Source organism: Haliotis asinina, chromosome 2 (assembly GCF_037392515.1).
Source record: "Haliotis asinina isolate JCU_RB_2024 chromosome 2, JCU_Hal_asi_v2, whole genome shotgun sequence".
Classification (NCBI taxonomy): domain Eukaryota; kingdom Metazoa; phylum Mollusca; class Gastropoda; order Lepetellida; family Haliotidae; genus Haliotis; species Haliotis asinina.
In genome coordinates this window covers 19020502-19040152 of record NC_090281.1, presented here as the reverse complement: position 1 = coordinate 19040152, position 19651 = coordinate 19020502, and the positions used below count along the sequence as shown (strand labels likewise).

General features: G+C 37.3%; 1 protein-coding gene across 1 annotated transcript in view; it reads right to left on the bottom strand.

Annotated features, from left to right (window-relative positions):
* Positions 1 to 19452, bottom strand: part of LOC137273360 (regulator of G-protein signaling 3-like) — a 157525-nt gene extending 138073 nt beyond the window's left edge. The window contains exon 1 of the mRNA XM_067805970.1: positions 18985 to 19452. Within this exon, the coding sequence (XP_067662071.1) occupies positions 18985 to 19059 (75 nt within the window). The 5' untranslated portion in view covers positions 19060 to 19452. The remainder of the gene's footprint in view (positions 1 to 18984) is intronic.
* Between the last annotated feature and the right edge of the window lie 199 nt (positions 19453 to 19651).

Genomic DNA, 19651 nt, shown 5'->3' with positions numbered 1-19651 from the left:
TGCTCGGCATTAATGGGTACAACAAGGACTGGTCAGCTCTGAGTCAGTATATTATTTGTATCAAACCCCCATTTCAGAAACTTAAATGGAAATAAAAGGTGAACACATGGTAATAATTATGTTAGAATATTTCTGTAACAAATATGTTTTTATGCTTCTTCTAGTTGTATCAAAGATGCTAATTCTTTTAAAAAGAGTAAGCCAAAACAAAACCAGCAAGACAATATTTGAGTACTTTGGTGATATTAAGTACCTCTAATCAAACAGGAATAGAGTTATCGTTGATATTCAACATCTTAAGTGGCATTATTACAACGGCTGCTGTTTCCTGTTAAAAGTTTTAATTTAGTATTCTGATTCTTATTCTTCGCTGATCACAGGCTGCTACAGCACCAAACATTTTACCAGTGCTTCAAACACTTTCAACCACTGACAGTCACTACAAACACATCGTTCTATAGCCGCATATCAGAAGCTTGTGATAATCTACCATATAGGTAAACCACCACTACAGGAAAACTAATGTACCAGTTTTGTATGATACGGTAAGCATAGTATGGTACACAGAAAGTACATGAAAACTGAAAGCACACCATCTCCATGGAAACAGGAAGAGGCATGCTTTTCACCACTGGCTAGTTAGCAGGAGACTGGTTTGTGGAACAACTTCTAGACTAACATCTTGTCTCTGAAATGAACATATTTTACAGAAAAATACTAATAAAATAAAAAGAGTTATAAAATATGATGAAAAGGAGCCCAAGACATTCTTCATTTTCAGAAACTGTGGAAGTCTAGACTTTCTTGGATATGTTACTGTCAGATGATGAAATGTTACTGTCAGATGAAAAACGTTCAGTCATTTTGTAAAATGACTAAAAGGATCAGCCATTTCACACCATTTTGTGTGACAACAATCAATATACTTCAGTCATTTCATGAAATTTCACTTAATACCTTAATAGGTAGTGAGTAGCAATTCCAGAATCACTTACTGTCACTAACAGTTAAAACTATTGTGGCAGCGACTGTTGCTCTTCAGCTTGGCTTTGAAACATTTACACCCGCTTGTTTGACTGCTTGTTTCATATGAATATGCAGCAATCAGCAAAATTCCAGCTGTACACAACATCCTGAGAATACTGAAGTATTGGCAAACCAATGACAGACAGATGATGGGCACTTGCAACATTCTTTGTGATAAAAAAGTTGTAAATCCTTAGTACCATCTCACTTATTATTCCTTGAGCGATGTGGATATACTTTCTCTACTGATCGAATGATATACTCATACAAACAAATAAGTGAACACATGTAAGTACAGGTGTCCCTATATCTATTTTGAGAATTTCACCCACAGTGCAATATATATAAACCTTGTGATGAAACTTGGAAAAGAGGAAATGAACACTTGTACTTTTGTGTGTTCCCCTATTGGTTTCCATAAGTATATATCTTCATATTTGTGTCTGTGAATGACTCTCTGTCCTGAAACCACTGCCTGTAAACAGATACACTTCCACTATTTCGGTTACAACACAGTATAACATTGCTAGGCTTTTTTCTTGTACAGAATGTATTTCGGAATCTATTTTCAGTCTGTGTAACCTAAAATATAACTGTTACACAACATACAGGTTCATACTAAACTCTGAGAGGAGTAGACTTTAACTGATTCACATTCCTAGGAAGTTTGACTGGAGGTAAACGCCTCTTGAGCAGGAACCACGCTCGTCTCCTGTAGTGGTGGGCTGATTAATTGAAATAAATGAAGGTTGCTTGCAGTCAAAAATCGGCCATGCAATCAATCATGTTTTCTCATAACTGAACAAAGCCCCTTTGGAGCACTTGTTTGAATTAACAATAATTTTCACAAGGTTGGTGAACATTTTCCTACGCCAAACAAGCTTGTTCATGATTGAGTTATGACTGAATTTTTCGTAAAGATTCCAGTAAATTTATGTTCCCAACATACAAATCATCCTTTAAAAGATGTTAAATTTGGAAACGTATTCTATGCAACATGAAAAAAACCCACAAGAACTACCGGTACATTGTTTTTTTCCAATGTTTTGTGCATTAACAAACATAACCAGGAAAATTTGAAAACTGATGCCAACCAATTATTTTTGATGAACCAATCATCAATTATGAGATTTTAACCAGATTCCAGCAAACACTAGTCTCCTATATGATGGAAACTCTGTGAAGGGTTTGTGTCACATGAACAATTTTCTGATAATTAATGCTGTCATTTTATTATTTTTATATGTTGCAATAAATATTCCAGATGCTATTACTGTCATTCATTCTTACAACTTTTCTAGTTGGTTGGGTTTTTTGTTGTGTAATGCCGCACTCAGCCATATAATCAATAAATAAATCTGTAAATAATCAAATCCGGACCAGTGTTCAACATCATGAGCATCGATCTAGGTAATTTGAATACGATCACATGTGTCAACGAGTCAGACCAACAGATATCATTAGTCACCTCTTACAACAAGAATGGGAACTGGTTTCCATGTTCTGCTGTGATACAGTGCACTTGAAAACTAGTGCACACAAGTCTTACAAGTCAAAACCATGCCTTTTTCAATTTGAACAAAACAGAATTTCATTTATGTAATCTAAGTCAATTTCTATGTTTTGTTCCTATTGGTAAAATCCCTTATCAGTCAAATTCCTGTGTTATTGTAGTGAATCAGAAACCTACAAAAAGACCAAGGATAGAAAAAGATTAAGGCACCTTGGAAACAAAGTTCACGTTAGCTGTCTGAACAGCATGAGACTGCATGACTTCTGCTAATCACAATCGTGGAACACGTGCTAGAATTACAGGCTGCAAACACTGCAATGGCTATGTATAGTGCCGGAGATCTAAATATAGACACATTTAGACCTACTAAAACAAGCCAACAATCAAACAGACACACAACCCCACATCAAGTAGTTCCCATTTCTCACGGGTCTGATCACAGCCTGGGTGGCAGGGCTACTTTCATTCCTGGATCTCTGGCAAACTTATCGTAACAGTGTGAAGTAACAGTGCCACTGCAAACTAAGAATATCGCAGAGAACTAATAATACCAATATTGAACTAAAAATACCACTGTAAGTTAATATCTTTGAGAACTAAATATCATTGTCAACGTACAACATGACTGTAAACTAATACTACTAAAACTAATGATGGTTAACCAATAAAATCATATAGAACAAATAATACCATTGGGAAATAACAATACCACTGTAAATTGATCATGGAGAATAAATAATACCAGTAATGAACTAGTAATACCATTAGTGAACTAGTATTATCATTCGTGAACTAGTAATATCAGAGAAGTAAATATACCATTATGCAATAACAATACCACTGTAAACTGATAATGGAAAATTAATAATACCATTGATGAACTAGTAATACCATTAGTGAACTAGTAATATCACAGCAAACAAATAACACCATTGTGAAAAAACAATACCACTGTGAATTTGCCAAAAACGGTGACTTATTGTAGTGAGTGAGTGAGTGGGTTCAGTTTTACGCCGCACTCAGCAATATTCCAGCTATATGGCGGCGGTCTGTAAATAATCGAGTCTGGACCAGACAATCCAGTGATCAACAACATGAGCATCAATCTGCGCAATTGGGAACCGATGACATGTGTCAACCAAGTCAGCAAGCCTGACCACCCGATCCCGTTAGTCGCCTCTTACGACAAGCTGAGTCGCCTTTTATGGCAAGCATGGGTTGCTGAAGGCCTATTCTACCCCGGGACCTTCACGGGTCGTGACTTATTGTAAGTGGTGACAAACGGGATCGGGTGGTCAGACTTGCTCACTTTGTTGACACATGTTATCTGTTCCCAATTGTGCAAATCGATGCTCATGTTGTTGATCACTTGATTGTCTGGTCTAGATATGATTACTTAAAAACTGCAGAGATATAGCTGGAATATTGCTGAATGTGACGTAAAAGTAAACTCACTCACTATAAAATAGAGTTGACAGTACCATTGTTATCTAATAATACCAGTAGTGAACTAGCAATATCACAGAGAACTAATAATACCGCAGTGAATTTATGATAGAAAATTAATAATACCATTGATGACATAATAACAGTAGTGAACTAGTAATATCACTGGTGATCTAAAAATACTACCACTGATTACCAGTATCACTGTGAAATAATACCACTGATTACCAGTATCACTGTGAAATAATACCACTGATTACCAGTATCACTGTGAAATAATACCACTGATTACCAGTATCACTGTGAAATAATACCACTGATTACCAGTTTCACTGTGAAATAATACCACTGATTACCAGTATCACTGTGAAATAATACCACTGATTACCAGTATCACTGTGAAATACTACCACTGATTACCAGTATCACTGTGAAATACTACCACTGATTACCAGTATCACTGTGAAATAATACCACTGATTACCAGTATCACTGTGAAATACTACCACTGATTACCAGTATCACTGTGAAATAATACCACTGATTACCAGTATCACTGTGAAATACTACCACTGATTACCAGTATCACTGTGAAATAATACCACTGATTACCAGTATCACTGTGAAATACTACCACTGATTACCAGTATCACTGTGAAATAATACCACTGATTACCAGTATCACTGTGAAATAATACCACTGATTACCAGTATCACTGTGAAATACTACCACTGATTACCAGTATCACTGTGAAATAATACCACTGATTACCAGTATCACTGTGAAATACTACCACTGATTACCAGTATCACTGTGAAATAATACCACTGATTACCAGTATCACTGTGAAATAATACCACTGATTACCAGTATCACTGTGAAATAATACCACTGAATACCAGTATCACTGTGAAATACTACCACTGATTACCAGTATCACTGTGAAATAATACCACTGATTACCAGTATCACTGTGAAATAATACCACTGATGAATTAACACCACCACAGTGTTCAATAACACTAACCATGGAGGTCAATGAATGATGGCAGGCGTCTCAGAATGGTTAATATATTTATCATGCAAGAAATTCTACATCATAGTCTGTCAGTCTCAGCTAACTAGAAAAATTGTATCATTGGGGATGAATTATGTTCTATGTTCTTATTATAAAATGATACTTTCGAATTACAAATAGTGTCTAATCTTCTATAGGCAGTCTGTTTCATGTCATTATCAGGTAGATATATGCCCACTTGTTTAAACAGAGTGATATGTGCCAGGAAATGTTAAAAATGATAACAAAATTCAAAAATGTTTTTCCCAAATGTGCATATAATGTTTGACTGGGAGATTATCTATGATTATAAGCCATGGTGAAAAAAACAAAACAAAACATCATCAAACACTGGTACGGTGCTGAGTGAGTGAGTGTGATTTGGCTTCTCAGTGGATGGACTGGGTGGATGTTTAGTAGCTGGAGTGAGTGAGTGAGTGAGTGAGCAAATGAACAAGAAAAGCAGCACTGAAAAAGAGCTCAGTTGTATCAATATATGGGTGTCATATTTTTTACAAAATTACGTTTCATCTAGAATACAAGACCAGGGCCTGGATTTTCGAAGCTCTCTTAACGTTAAGATAGTCGCAAGTGCCATACATCAACATTGACTTACAACTATCTTAACTTGGAATCAAGTTATGAACAGAACCGAAGCTGTGATGTCACCTAGTGGTTAAGATCTTTGCTCATCACGCCAAAGCCCTGGGTTCAATTACCCACATGGATACAATGTGTGAAGCCCATTTCTGGTGTTCCCCGCCACGTATATTGCTAAAAGCAGCATAAATCTAAACTCACTCACTCGATTGAACAGACTCACTCGATTGAACAGAACAAACTACTAAACAGGTGGATGAAACACTTCTGTCAAATCCATGAGCACAAAAATTCCGTGGACAGGTCATCAGTCCATAATTCCAACGCAGCACAAAAACAGACTCCTGCCCCACCTAAGGGACAGTACTCTATGCTAGGCACTATGGTATCTGTAAGTAGGTTTGTTTATTTTTTAACAATAACATTGTTAGACATGGATACACTGAGTTAAATGATTGGGATCCATAAATAATCAAGTCTGAACAGTCATGTGATTGATATCATGAGCTACTGTTCACTACCATGAAGATAATAACACCTCTCTGACTAAAGTCATCAAGCCTGACCATTCAATCCATTAAGCAGCCACTTATGAGCAGCACAAGTCATTCACCTAGCTGCTGATGCAAATAGACGATAGTAACACAACCCTCCCTGTCAGCAAGTAGCCTCTCAAAGGCCAATTATAATCCTCTGAAGTTAAAAGCAAACACTTATGACTTCAAAAGAAAATAATTTTCATAGATTCAATAATTAGTTGTTCCTTTAAAGCTACAAATCAAAGAAAATTGCTTCAGCAATCATCTGCTGCTATTTAGTGCACAGTGTTGGTAATCCAGCAATCCCTGCCAAATCTTCACTTAGCTTCGTCTCTTCAAACAAATAAAGCATATGTTTTTTTCTGTCCAATCATCAGCTATAAGTTATGTGTGATTCTCAGTACGGCAGAGAGTTCAGTGCCTCCTATCAGGGCTACATTTAACTGGTGAATGACTCATGAATGTGTTAACTCTTGCTGGCCGCACTGTTAAACTCACCCTCTTTTAACCTTTGCCAGTTACACACTTACACAGTGGAGGAACTCACCCACTTTTAACCCTTGCCCTCCTCACAGTTAGATAGTGGAGGAACTCACACTCATAAACCCTTGCCTTGCCTACCTCATGGTTAGAAACCTGAAATGTGCTTCTCACCATAGATTCGGTCATCTCTTGTTTTCCCAGAATAACCACATTTGAGGTTTTGTTTTACGGGGACAGGTTTTACTTTTCACTAGAAAGACCTCTTCCCAGGTTTTGCTCTTCATTAGTAAGACCTCTTTCCAGGTTTTACTTTGTACAACCATCTTTTCCTAACTCTATATGAACATCAACATACAAATGACATAAACATGTTCAAAATCAATTGAAAAATATCGTTCAAGATTAAGCTCAAAGAGAAAATGTTTTCCCAAGATGCAGGACTGGAACTGCAACTAACAAATGTGTAGGCAGATGCTTTACCACTCAGCCATCAAGCTGAAGAAAGAAGTGGGTTTGAATAATCTACTTATAGTTAGTGTCACTAAATTGATTTTACGTGCGCTTCAGATATTGTTATATCACTTCATTAAATGATCACCTACATTGTAATTATCCATCATTGATGGTATATATGTTGGAGAAAACACTTCTCCAAGGTTTTGGTAGACAAGGTAAAACCATTGGGGTTGGAAAGTCCCTTGGTATTTCCCTCCCCCTTCGGCTTTACATTGTCTACAAAAACCTTGGCGGTGTGTTTTCTCCTATACCAACCACACAGTTCGATCATGGAGGAACTCACCCTCTTTTAACCCTTGCCTGTCACACAATTAGACAGTAGAGGAACTCGCTCTCTTTTAACCCTTGCCTGTCACACAATTAGACAGTAGAGGAACTCGCTCTCTTTCAACCCTTGCCTGTCACACAATTAGACAGTAGAGGAACTCGCTCTCTTTCAAACCTTGCCTGTCACACAATTAGACAGTAGAGGAACTCGCTCTCTTTTAACCCTTGCCTGTCACACAATTAGACAGTAGAGGAACTCGCTCTCTTTCAACCCTTGCCTGTCACACAATTAGACAGTAGAGGAACTCGCTCTCTTTCAAACCTTGCCTGTCACACAATTAGACAGTAGAGGAACTCGCTCTCTTTCAACCCTTGCCTGTCACACAATTAGACAGTAGAGGAACTCGCTCTCTTTCAACCCTTGCCTGTGAGTGAGTGAGTGAGTGAGTGAGTGAGTGAGTGAGTGAGTGAGTGAGTGAGTGAGTTTAGTTAAATGCTGCACTCAGCAATATTCCAGCTCTATGGTGGTGGTCTGCATATAATCAAGTCTGGACAGGACAATCCAGTGATCAACAGCATGAGCACTGACCTGCACAATTGGGAACTGATGACATGTCAACCAAGTGAGCAAGCCCTGTGCACATGACTTATTCTTCTCACTACAAGGATTCTGGAATGTACGAAACTGACCAATGTACTCCATCATAAGTGGGGGTGAGGGGTGAGGTAGCCTTGAGGTTAAAGTGTTCGCTTGTCATGTTAAAGACCTGGGTTCGATTCCCCACATGGGTACAAAGTGTTAAGCCTATTTCTGGTGTGCCTCACAATGATTTTTTTTGGAATATTGCTTAAAGGGGTGCAAAAGTACACTCACTCAGTCCTCATCAAATTTACCCTCAGCCATATATCACACTAACAAATGTTTCTGTGAAACTGATGTAACTATCTATGTAACTGCTATATATTATAATATATAATTAATGGAGAACCTGAGAATCTGTTTTTCTGAGAAACAACAGATACACAGACTAACCAAAGTTTTCACCTGTCATGCATTTTTTTCATACATTTATGGATCAATGTCTGTTTGACATACTTAATCATTTAAGCTATGTTGTGTTGATTTTCCAGACAACTGACTTTTTGACAAGAAAAACACCAACGTCTGTCTTGAGTATTGTATGCGTGACGGTGATTGAGTGATTACTGCTCACTATCACATCAGCAATTTACAGCTATTTGTAGTGATAGCAGAACAAAATCCATTCTGCCCAATCAAGACACATGCCCTGCAATGTAAACCCATATGTCTCCAGGAGTTACTTCCCTTTAAATGACAGGAACCATTCCAATGACTACTAGGGCTGTATTGCCAAAATTTTCCTGTGGTGGTATATTGTGATATCTGTGGGCATGTTGCAATATGTATTGCAATATATTGTGATATCTGTCAGCGTATTGCAATATGTATTGCAAAATATTGTGATATCTGTTGGCATTTTGCAATATGTATTGCCATATGTTGTGATATCTGTTGGCTTTTTAATATGTATTGTGATATGTTGTGATATCTGTCTGCGTATTTCAATATGTATTGCAAAATATTGTGATATCTGTTGTCGTATTGCAATGTCCTGCAAAACATTGTGATATCTGTTAGCATATTGCAACATGTATTGCGATATGTTGTGATATCTGTTGGCGCATTACAATATGCATTACAATATATTGAGATATCTGTCAGCATATTTCAATATGTATTGCAATGTATTGTGATATCTGTTGGCATTTTGCAATATGTATTGCAATATGTTGTGATATCTATTGGCGTATTACAATATGTATTGTGATATGTAGTGATATCTGTCTGCATATTTCAATATGCATTGCAAAATATTGTGATATCTGTTGGCGTATTGCAATATGTACTGCAAATATTGTGATATCTGTTGGCGTATTGCAATATGTATTGCAAAATATTGTGATATCCATCGCCGTATTGCAATATGTATTGCAATATGTTGTGATATTTGACATTATTGCAAAATATTGTAAAAGTGTAACACATGGTCAAGGTATTGAAATTACTGTTTCCTTTCTTTGAACGGTGCAACTGACTAAGATGTGATTGTACAAGAGATCAATTGAAAATGAACAAATTGAATACTTCGCTCTGAGGTTTGGAACTCAAGAAAAAGCATCTGCTGCAGCATTTGCTTTATTAATCCTTACAATGAGTGCCATTACCAATTATTTCTTTTATTTACATGGTTTAAAGGACTTGCTAAAGCAATTTTATGACCAATAAACATTCTCAAAACTACTAACGTATAGTAATATCAAGGAAATACAAATCACACAAATTTCAATCATGGTCATGGACACTGCCCATCAGGAGAACTGGATCACGAAAAGTGTACTGCTATACATTGTACTGTGATGATCAAATTGCAACATATCAGTCAACAAGTATTATTGCCCACTCCTGATGGCCACCGAACCAAACTTACAGAAAAACTGTGAAGCTGGCATACTGGGGCTGCAACTCAGCACATGCGGTGCCACAGAGGATGAGGTTACCCATGTCACCCCTCCAAAGGGAGAACTTCTTTGAAAGGCATTTTAGAAGTTGTTTTGGTGAAGTTCAACAAATAGTCAACGTCTTTATTGCAATGAATGCAACATTCCTGTGTAGGTACTATCACTGGCTTTGACAACAGTGTTGGTACCTACACCAAAACATCTCACTTATTGCAAGGAAGCTGACTATCCATAGAACTTCCTTTCCTTTTCTTTACACGGGTCTTGGAAGACTATTTCCCTTTATCTCTTTTCTCACACTAATTTCATTAACAAATTCAGCTAGCTATCAGTATTATCAAATACTTCACACCTACCCACTTAAACATATATCACTGGGCTGTCAGTGTTTTACATTTTCTTGATTTCAGTAAAAAATGGAATATTTATCTGAAATGGATAAGCCAAAACAATTTGACTTTAGTTAAGCCAAAGCAATTTTATTTCTTGTTTTACAGATCTTTGTCCTCAGAAATCCTAAAGACAGGGAACAAATAAATAATAATATAATTACCAGACAAAGTAATTTTCTTTCTTGATATTAAAAGTAATTTATACATGGCAATTTATAAAGTGCATACAGGGCATAAAAAAACAATAAACAAATGTTCTTGTAAGTTTATATTTTGGGTTAATAATATTGTGAGGTAAGCACCTTCCTAAAACATAATTTTTTAAACATCCAACAATATCAGAATGCACATTTATTTCTGTCGTAGTTTTCAATCTCTCCTTACACTTGTCCATAAAACGACTGGCCAACAAGCACTAGAATTCTGCTTGTTGAAAAAGAGAAATTGTCAGTGTCAAAGAACACACTGTTGAAGTTATAAGAAAGATATTCAACCTCACAGATTTAATCACTTAAATATGTAATTTATTGCACTAAAACTACCTTTTCACAATTAAAAACAGGATCTGATCTTCCATCATCCAGAGTGAGTGAGTTTAGCAATATTCCATCCAAAGGCAACAGTCTGTAAATAATTGAGTCTGGACCAGACAATCCAGTGATCAACAACATGAACATCAATCTACACAACTGGGAACCGATGACATGTCAACCAAGTTAGCAAGCCTGACCATCCATTCCCATAAGTTGCCTCTTACGACAAGCATGGTTAATGACGATCAATATTCTAACCCGCATCGTCACAGGTGTCATCAGTTGAGAGGGTACTAGCACTTGTTTATCATGCCAAAGTGAGTGAGTGAGTTTAGTTTTTTACCGCACTCTGCAATATTCCAGATATATGGCAGAGTCTGGACCAGACAATCCACTGATCAACAACATGAGCATCAATCTGCGCAACTGGGAACCAATGACGTGTCAACCAAGTCAACGAGCCTGACCACCCAATACTGTTAGTCGCCTCTTACGACAGGCATAGTTGCCTTTTATGGCAAGCATGGGTTGCTGAAAGCCTATTCTGCCTCGGGATCTTCATGGGTCTTGTCATGCCAAAAGCTCAGGTTACTTTTCAACCAATGTGGCTCTGTGATTAAAATGTTTGTCCACAATGATGAAGACCCAGTTTCAATTCCCCACATGGGTACAATGTGTGAACCTATTTCTGGTGTCCTCCACAGTGATATTGCTGGCATATATAACACTAAACTCACTCATTCACTCTCAACCCCAATGTTATTAGAATGGTCCAAATCGTAACTTGGAATACCACTCAAAAAGGACAAAAAACCAACCACTCCTTATTTCGCCCTTATGACAAATATGTTCCTGAGACATTTGTTTTGACCAAAATTCTTTGCAGGTGTGTTAATATAAACCCAAGGATTGCATCTACTTGATATCATGATTATTCTTAGAGTGCCTCACTTCATCGTAATGATTTCACTTCAGACACTTCATGGTTTTCAAACACGACATGCAACATAAACCAAAATATCTCCCACATTTAATCATCCATGTTATTAAATCAGCACCTCCCTCAGAACACCACTCAAAGACAAGCTGGTCGTTCTTTCTCCTTCCAGGCATCATTAAAATATAAAAATGATAAAATTATATAATAAAACCAGGAACATAACGACCTCATGATTACAACAAAGTATCCCCAAATCAATCTTAGATCTTCATCAAGTAAAGACTGTCTGTGACCACACCGACATTATAATAACAGGGCTCATCCTAAATGTCTGGTGGTAGAGAATATGGCTGACTGGAACCAGACTGTTCTCGTAAACTTAACATAACTGTTCTAGGAGTTAGACATAGATTATTTTGGATAGGAAAATTGCTTACAGAGTATCGTTGTGCCATCATGCTCTGTGCCATCAAAGATCTCACTATCAACAGTGTTATTATCCAGTAGGTTTATAAATAAATACATTGTGGTCTATGGCCATTTTGTTGGGAGGGGCTAGATTTTTTAGTCTAAATTTACAGCTGTCTTGTCCGATGGTCTGGTGAAAAATATAGGTGTTCTAAGTAAATTCACAATATCTTCGTGTCTGGTCTGATCAAATTCATTTCAGGCTGGTAACATTTGGAAGTCTACACTGTGTGATACTTAACAATCGTGGTGAATGTAACTGTATGTTCTCAGATTTTGTATGCGAGACACAATTGTTGTCTACTGGGATGACAACTTTAAAGGGGCACTGATGCGGAGCGAATAATGTTTCTCGCCAACGGTCTAATTACGAAACCAAACTGCAAATTGGTCAGTGCCCGCTCCCTCGACCGTGACGGACAAAGGGACTGGGTTCCTGTCCATATTAGCAGAATTTCTTCACCTAAACAGTCAAGAGGCCGGATGCCCATCATATGCCATTATTTAAAAATATCCACAGTATTCCTTGTCTGATCGTAACAAAATATCCCAGCAGTGTAGTTTTTTTCGGATGCTTGGATGGTATAGTTACTGATCCAATTTGATCCTATTTCTAACCTTGATATTTAATCATGTTACATGAAAATATGATGTCTACAGGCACGTAGCAAGCCATTTGTTTCAGTCCGAAAGATGGCAAAGCTTTATATTTAGGTAGTTTTGAGTGTTAGTTCAGCTGTGATAGCAAATATCATACGTAAATTTTGGTAGCTATGGTAGCTACCCTGGTTTATTATTTATGATAATAAAAACACACAGTTGATTTATTTGAATTCGTAAACTAAAAACGATGACTTTGCCTTTGGTAGAGAAATCTGAAAATTTTCTTACATAAAAAAACCCAACTTATTACACCTATTTACCCAAGTACACAGCAAATACCTGTATGTATTCCTTATGTAACGAAGTTCTGTTGATATCCTCAAAACAGTTTCGGCCCATAGGTGTTTTCAGGCTGCATGCGACACAGAGATTACATCTTCCTTGCTGTAACTCGCATTTGATGGTGTAAACCTACACGTGTTATTTGTCATCATTCTTTGGATGGTCAGTTCATGAATTTATAACTGGTATAATTAGTAGTACCATCACTTCGGTTACTCAACAAAGGTTCCCATTTGGCATTTCTCCTGTCTGGTGTACTCAACATTATAAATTAAGGTCTGTGATGGCAAATGTATTGTATGTTATGTAATATGTGCATGTATGTGATGCAAGAGGGTTTAACAGCTGAGTTACAAAAACAAACATTGATCAAAGGATTAACCGATAACACACTGATTAATTAATTACTTTTATCTTCTACAGCAGATTTGTCAAAAGGCAGTGTGTGTAGATGTACTAATTCATACTGACTACACCCTGTCATAAAGTGCGAGTGTAAAAACAACATCCTCTCTTCAAAGAATTAACCACCCTTGCGTTGATTGATTGATTGCTCATTATTGGTTAACTAAATTACTTAGAATGGCGGACATCATACAATTAGTTGCCAGGTGTGGTATCTTGGGTGACCAATGAGAGGTTTATCAGTTTTTCGCCAATGTGAAACGATGTGTTACTTTTTCGTAAATTAGACTGTTGAAAGACACACGACACAAAGCAGGATTATTTACCAGCTGCAGATGAATGGAATACGATTTCGTTTACGTGGATATTGATGAATACATTCCTGAACAAGGTAGTATCCTGACATTGTTGCTATAAAATTAGTCTGTTTTACATTCATTATTTGCATTTTGTTTTAATTTATTTGTTGTAGCATTCAGCAGAATCTATAGATCGCGTATGTATGTGAAATAGGATCCATATTGGCAGTCTATACAATCAGGGAGTCTATACAGAGGTACGGTATCCCTGATACAATGTATAAATGTTGCTGTCATGTTAGAAATGTACTATAAGTATAAGCAGACCGTGTGTTCTTTTAGTAATTTTCAAAATCATACAATTATACAATAAACTAATTAGAGTTATGAGACAAAATATAGAGACGTACATTGGCTTCCCTATTTTTCCGTCCTAATAGTTTTTTACTATATATATCACTGGCAGATGATTCACCTTCAAAGTGTTTCATTTGTTTTCACAATTTGTAATGAAGTAAAAATGACTTCACCTTAGTTGATCTGTCTATTATTAAACTATCAATTGCACACAAGGACTGCGCAGCAGAGGTCACGAACCAGTCACGAATTCTGGGATATCATCCGGGTTCGCACGGGAGATAAACAATAACAAAAGTTTACACCAGTCCACGGAAATTGCTCCGCATTAGTGCCCCTTTAAAATCATTATGGGTGCTGTTGAAACAAAAGCCAAAAATTTGCCAAAAGAGCAGAAGAACCCTTGGAATGTCTTTCACCGTGAGTAAGTCAGTCAGTACGTAAAGTGTCACTGGTAGAATGCAAAACTCAAAATGAGAAAATGACCGGTGGTTTGTGGGGTAGAATAGGCTCACCTTTTCACAAGCACCTGATTTCATCATTATTTTTTAGACATAAACAGACGCTCTGTCATCGTATCGTATAGTGACATCCACTGAATTGTCTGGACCAGATTTGATTATATGTTTGTGGGGGGGAAATGTTGGGGGTAAGGGGGGTGGGGTGGGGGGGGTGGGGGGTGGGGTGGGGCAGGAGCAGGGTGTGTGCACATAATTGCACATGTGTGTTGATGCATGCACAGGGACTTGTATCGCGATACAAGTCCCTGTGGATGCATGTATACATGCATGGTTGGGTGCATGGGTGTGTGTGGGTGCACTGGTTGGGGAAGGGGCATGTGTGTGGCATGCTTAACAGTGTATGCTCAAGCTAATCTGGACATCTGCCTATTCTAACATGGCTACCCCTACTAAGACACCATATACTTACTTATGTCAAGAGCCAGGCAGGGTAGTAACAAGCAAAATTCCTTACAGATTTGGAAGCCAGCCAAGAGATCAAACACCAACAGTCGTCATCTGGATAGGTGCTCTATCCACTACACCACATGTCATTCCGATGATCAAAAATAATCGGCAATAGATCACTAGAAGGATTAAAAATGATGATCACTTGCAAAAACCTTTTTTCAATTAAATCAGAATTTTGACGTTTTAGCATAACACACTTGAATGAAGTAAACTAATCATTAAATTTGATGAATATTCACAAATAACATGTGCTCAAAATCGTAAAGCTATGTGGATTGTAAAATTTTAACCACTTTCATTCTTTAATTACTATTTCAGTATCTTTCCCGCATGCGGGTATGTATTTCATTGTGTGACAATATTAGTTATAAAAAAAAACAATAAATAGCAAAACCTTGGGGAAAAAAACTTAACATTGGTGATTAAATAAAGTGTATAGATTTCGATAAAAATTGATAATCATTCACCACAAGTCCTCTGAAAATAGATAATGGATCTGGTTTCTGATTCCCAACAATATTACATAAGCTGTTTGTATACTATTGGCTAAAAAGGTTCAAAAGCAAGACACTGATCTCATTGTTGGTTGAAAAGTGAAAGTGATATTTGATATGTTAACACTGGTTAATATCATTATTGAAATGCCATGACTCAGTTTCTGTTATGCATTTCATACATTAATCATTCTGACTATAGGGAGTTGAACTTTGTGCCCCTTAAAGACATATTGAGAAAAGAGGTTAATCAACACAAATAACACTTTAAACATGAATATTCATTACATATTTCTAAAATAATACAAGATTATACTGTAACATTTTTTTTTAAGCTTTCGTGCAAGCTGTGGTGGCTGAGTGGGTTAGAGCTCAGAGTTAGTGTGCCTACAATTTTGTCAATACAAGAATCCATAATTTGGGAATATGACATGACTAATGTTTCAAGTATATTTAGTCCTCTTGATTAATTCATGACTATAGTACAGGATATTCCTGTTGATTACTTTTCTTCCATTTCGCTTGTCATGCTGAAGACCCGGGTTCAATTCCCCACATGGGTACAAAGTGTGAAGAACATTTTTGGGGTGTCCACTGCAATGATATTGCTGGAATATTGCGAAAATCAGCATAAAACCATACTCACACACTAACTCACTAGTTTTATCAAAATAACAACAGAAATTACAGATTCCAAATTTGGAATTTCTACAAATATTTGCAGCAAACGGGCTGAATAACATCAGCATGTCAATCTCTATGATTCCTGATTATAAAATCAAGACAACAACAGATGAAGTTCCTCAGACTGATATCAAGATAAAGCTCAGGAAACCATCATACAGAAAATAGAAATCTCCTTCCACTTCATCCTGCAACTTATTAGGTACAGCTGCTTCAGAAAACTAGATTAATGTTAAAAAGTTCCCAAACAGTCCTGCACTTCCTAATCTGTGGCCATTTTTACCCCAACAGATATAGCTCTTGTTCTCAGGTGAACAAAGACGAAACAATTCAAATTGGAATTTCAATTTTAGAACAATAAAATTCACACACAATGACTCACAGTTCAAAACTGAACTAAACCTGAAACTGGTAAGGACAAACAAGTCGTCTCAAAATAGCTGCTAATGAAAAGTTAGGTAATTGGCAGAAATTCAAGATGGCTGCTGAGGGACACAAGCTGGATCTGTAACTGTGGCTATGTTTATAATAACGTTGACGTACATGATCTCATTCACAAGCACCTTGCAGATGGAAATATGAGTTGATCAGAAACACCTGCATGCTGTACAATTAAAGTGCAGCTCTATCTTTGAAGATTAGTTTTTTTGTTAAATCATACAAGTAGACCTGTTTTGTAGCTTTCATTATCCTGATTGATAAGTGGCTTCGTTTCTTGATCTAAACTGTGTGAATTCTAAATCATTGAAAAACTATTTCCATCCTAATTTTAGATAGGCAAAAATTGCCTGGAAATAAGTACACTTAAACATGGTAAATAATAGCAGGGTATGAAACTCCCCCAAATTTCAGTGTTGGCAGACATTGGCCCAATACTGGCAAACATTGGGTCAATGTTGGACCAACTATGAATGCTATCTGGGACAGGGCTGGTTAGATGTAAAATCTATTATATGGTCTCTGCCAAAACTTACCTGCCTACAAAATACCTTCATGTACATATCTAAATTTTAACCCAACTCTCGGGCAGGTGAATTTGAGAATCTGGCACACTTTGTTCAAAATATCCTTCCAGAGGCCGTCAGGCAGCCTGGTATTTCAAATAACGATGATAGATGAACGACTTTCTGCAATCTATGATTTTATAGTCACAAGCAATAAAGAATCACACGGGGCAGGACTGACAAACAGTAAACATTAATCATTGAAGATTTCATTCATAGGCTAATTTCATGATAATTTTCATTTTTTCGTAATACATTAGTTTTTCCTTGTCAGCATTACATTTTATCCACTAACAGATCAAGTCCATTAACATCAGTGTGAGAAACTGCGTTCTTAATCCAAAATATTTTTAGAACATTAGTCTCCAGGGAGAAATGGATGGATGGTGTGAAATACAGCTGGATGGAAAGACAACCGGACAGACGAAATATCCGCTACCCCACTCCTAGGACACTCTCACCTGTAGAGTTGGGAGGGTGAAGTAGCCCTTGTATGTAAATGAATGTTACAGAACTGTTAAGTATTTGACTGTTCTGAATTGAGAGTCAAGCCAGATTTTGATAACCAGCACAACAGACATATAGCTGCAATACTTGCTGAGTGCAGCATTACACAATCACAAACCTATAACTTCAGTTAAAACAGAGATCAAGATGGAGGGTTCAGGGGTGCCTTACACCACACGCCTAACTCACCCCTAACAAACACAGATCCACAAAGATGGCTTAAGGGAGTCTGATTGTGACATAGTTTATGAAACATAATTGAAACCTTTTGCTTGGTCAGACAGAGAAAATGGCTTATAATCTATGTTTTCAACAAAAATGACATCCGATATAACTCATGTTGCTTAACTGTCTTTCGAAATACATAAGGTTCCCCCTCCCACACTAATTTACTAAGAATGGATACATGTTCTCATCAACCACCTCCTGATCTGGCATTAAAATATACTACCCATCGAAAAAATAGATTCTCTTTATACAATCACTATATGTTACATATATACATTTGGTTACATGGAAGATGAATTTCTCCACTAGATTGTGGGAACCAACTGCAAACCCTACGCAGATGAATTGCAAGAGGATCATGCATCAAATTACTGAAAAGCATGTGAAAACATCACGTATGTGAACAAAATCTAGTTTCAAATTGCTGACTTAAGTAAGTGGCAACATTTTCACTGGTGTCCTAACTTTTGATGGGTAGTATATATTAATTTCAGCTAAAGTGTTTTGTTGATGGACGAAGCTTTTTGAAAGAAATTAACAGAAAATATTGTCCATATTTTAGAACCCTTTCCAAAACTGGCATCAAACGTGTAGGTCACGCTGACCCCGTGAACTCAGCTGACCGGCGAACGTCTGGCCCGTGCAAAACGAATACTTCGACCGCCTGATATTCCTACCTCAAGTAACAATGTCCATGTTAACAAAACCTTCACAAAAACATCATCATATCACGAATACGTGAATCAGCTGATCATGAATTCAACTCACCGAGTCTTCTCTGTCGATGTATTCCAACTTTTCAATCTTTAAACGCCACTTCTTGTCGCTTGCTCTTCTCGCCATCACGGGACCTCAATTGGATGAAATCGGTGTTAACTCGACTAGTGTGATGTCATCAATCTTCAAACGTCATGCACACAAGGTCTGTGCGTAACGATGGAAACAATTAATGGCCAATGACTTGTTCTCAACACTGCTAGTTTACGTGCCTCTTGACATTGTCTTTGAATATCGCCTTGAGCGCATGAACTCTACAATTTCGCCCGTGATCTGCCTTTGCTAGTGTCGGGTGTCGTTCATTGAGAGACTTACCACACCTGTTGAAACCGTCACGTGACACACATCAACCATTTCACACGCGGAGCATGGTATTTACTAGTTTTTCTAACAGAAAGGCCACAAGAAAGTCAATCGTCTCTAACTTCCTGCCCCCGGAAACTCTAAGACGTTTGGCATGGGCGAGTCCATTTTGGAAGCGATGGGGTACAGGTAAACTGATGACACGACTCCATACTTTAAAAAGTTAAATATATAAGTTCAAAAGATTGATTTATGTTGTTTCTAATAGTCAGGAGTAACTGGAATTGAAGAAAGTAGGGGGGAAAGTATTTCGTATGAATGCGCGATAAGCTTTGGCCCCTACAGGAATGTCCCA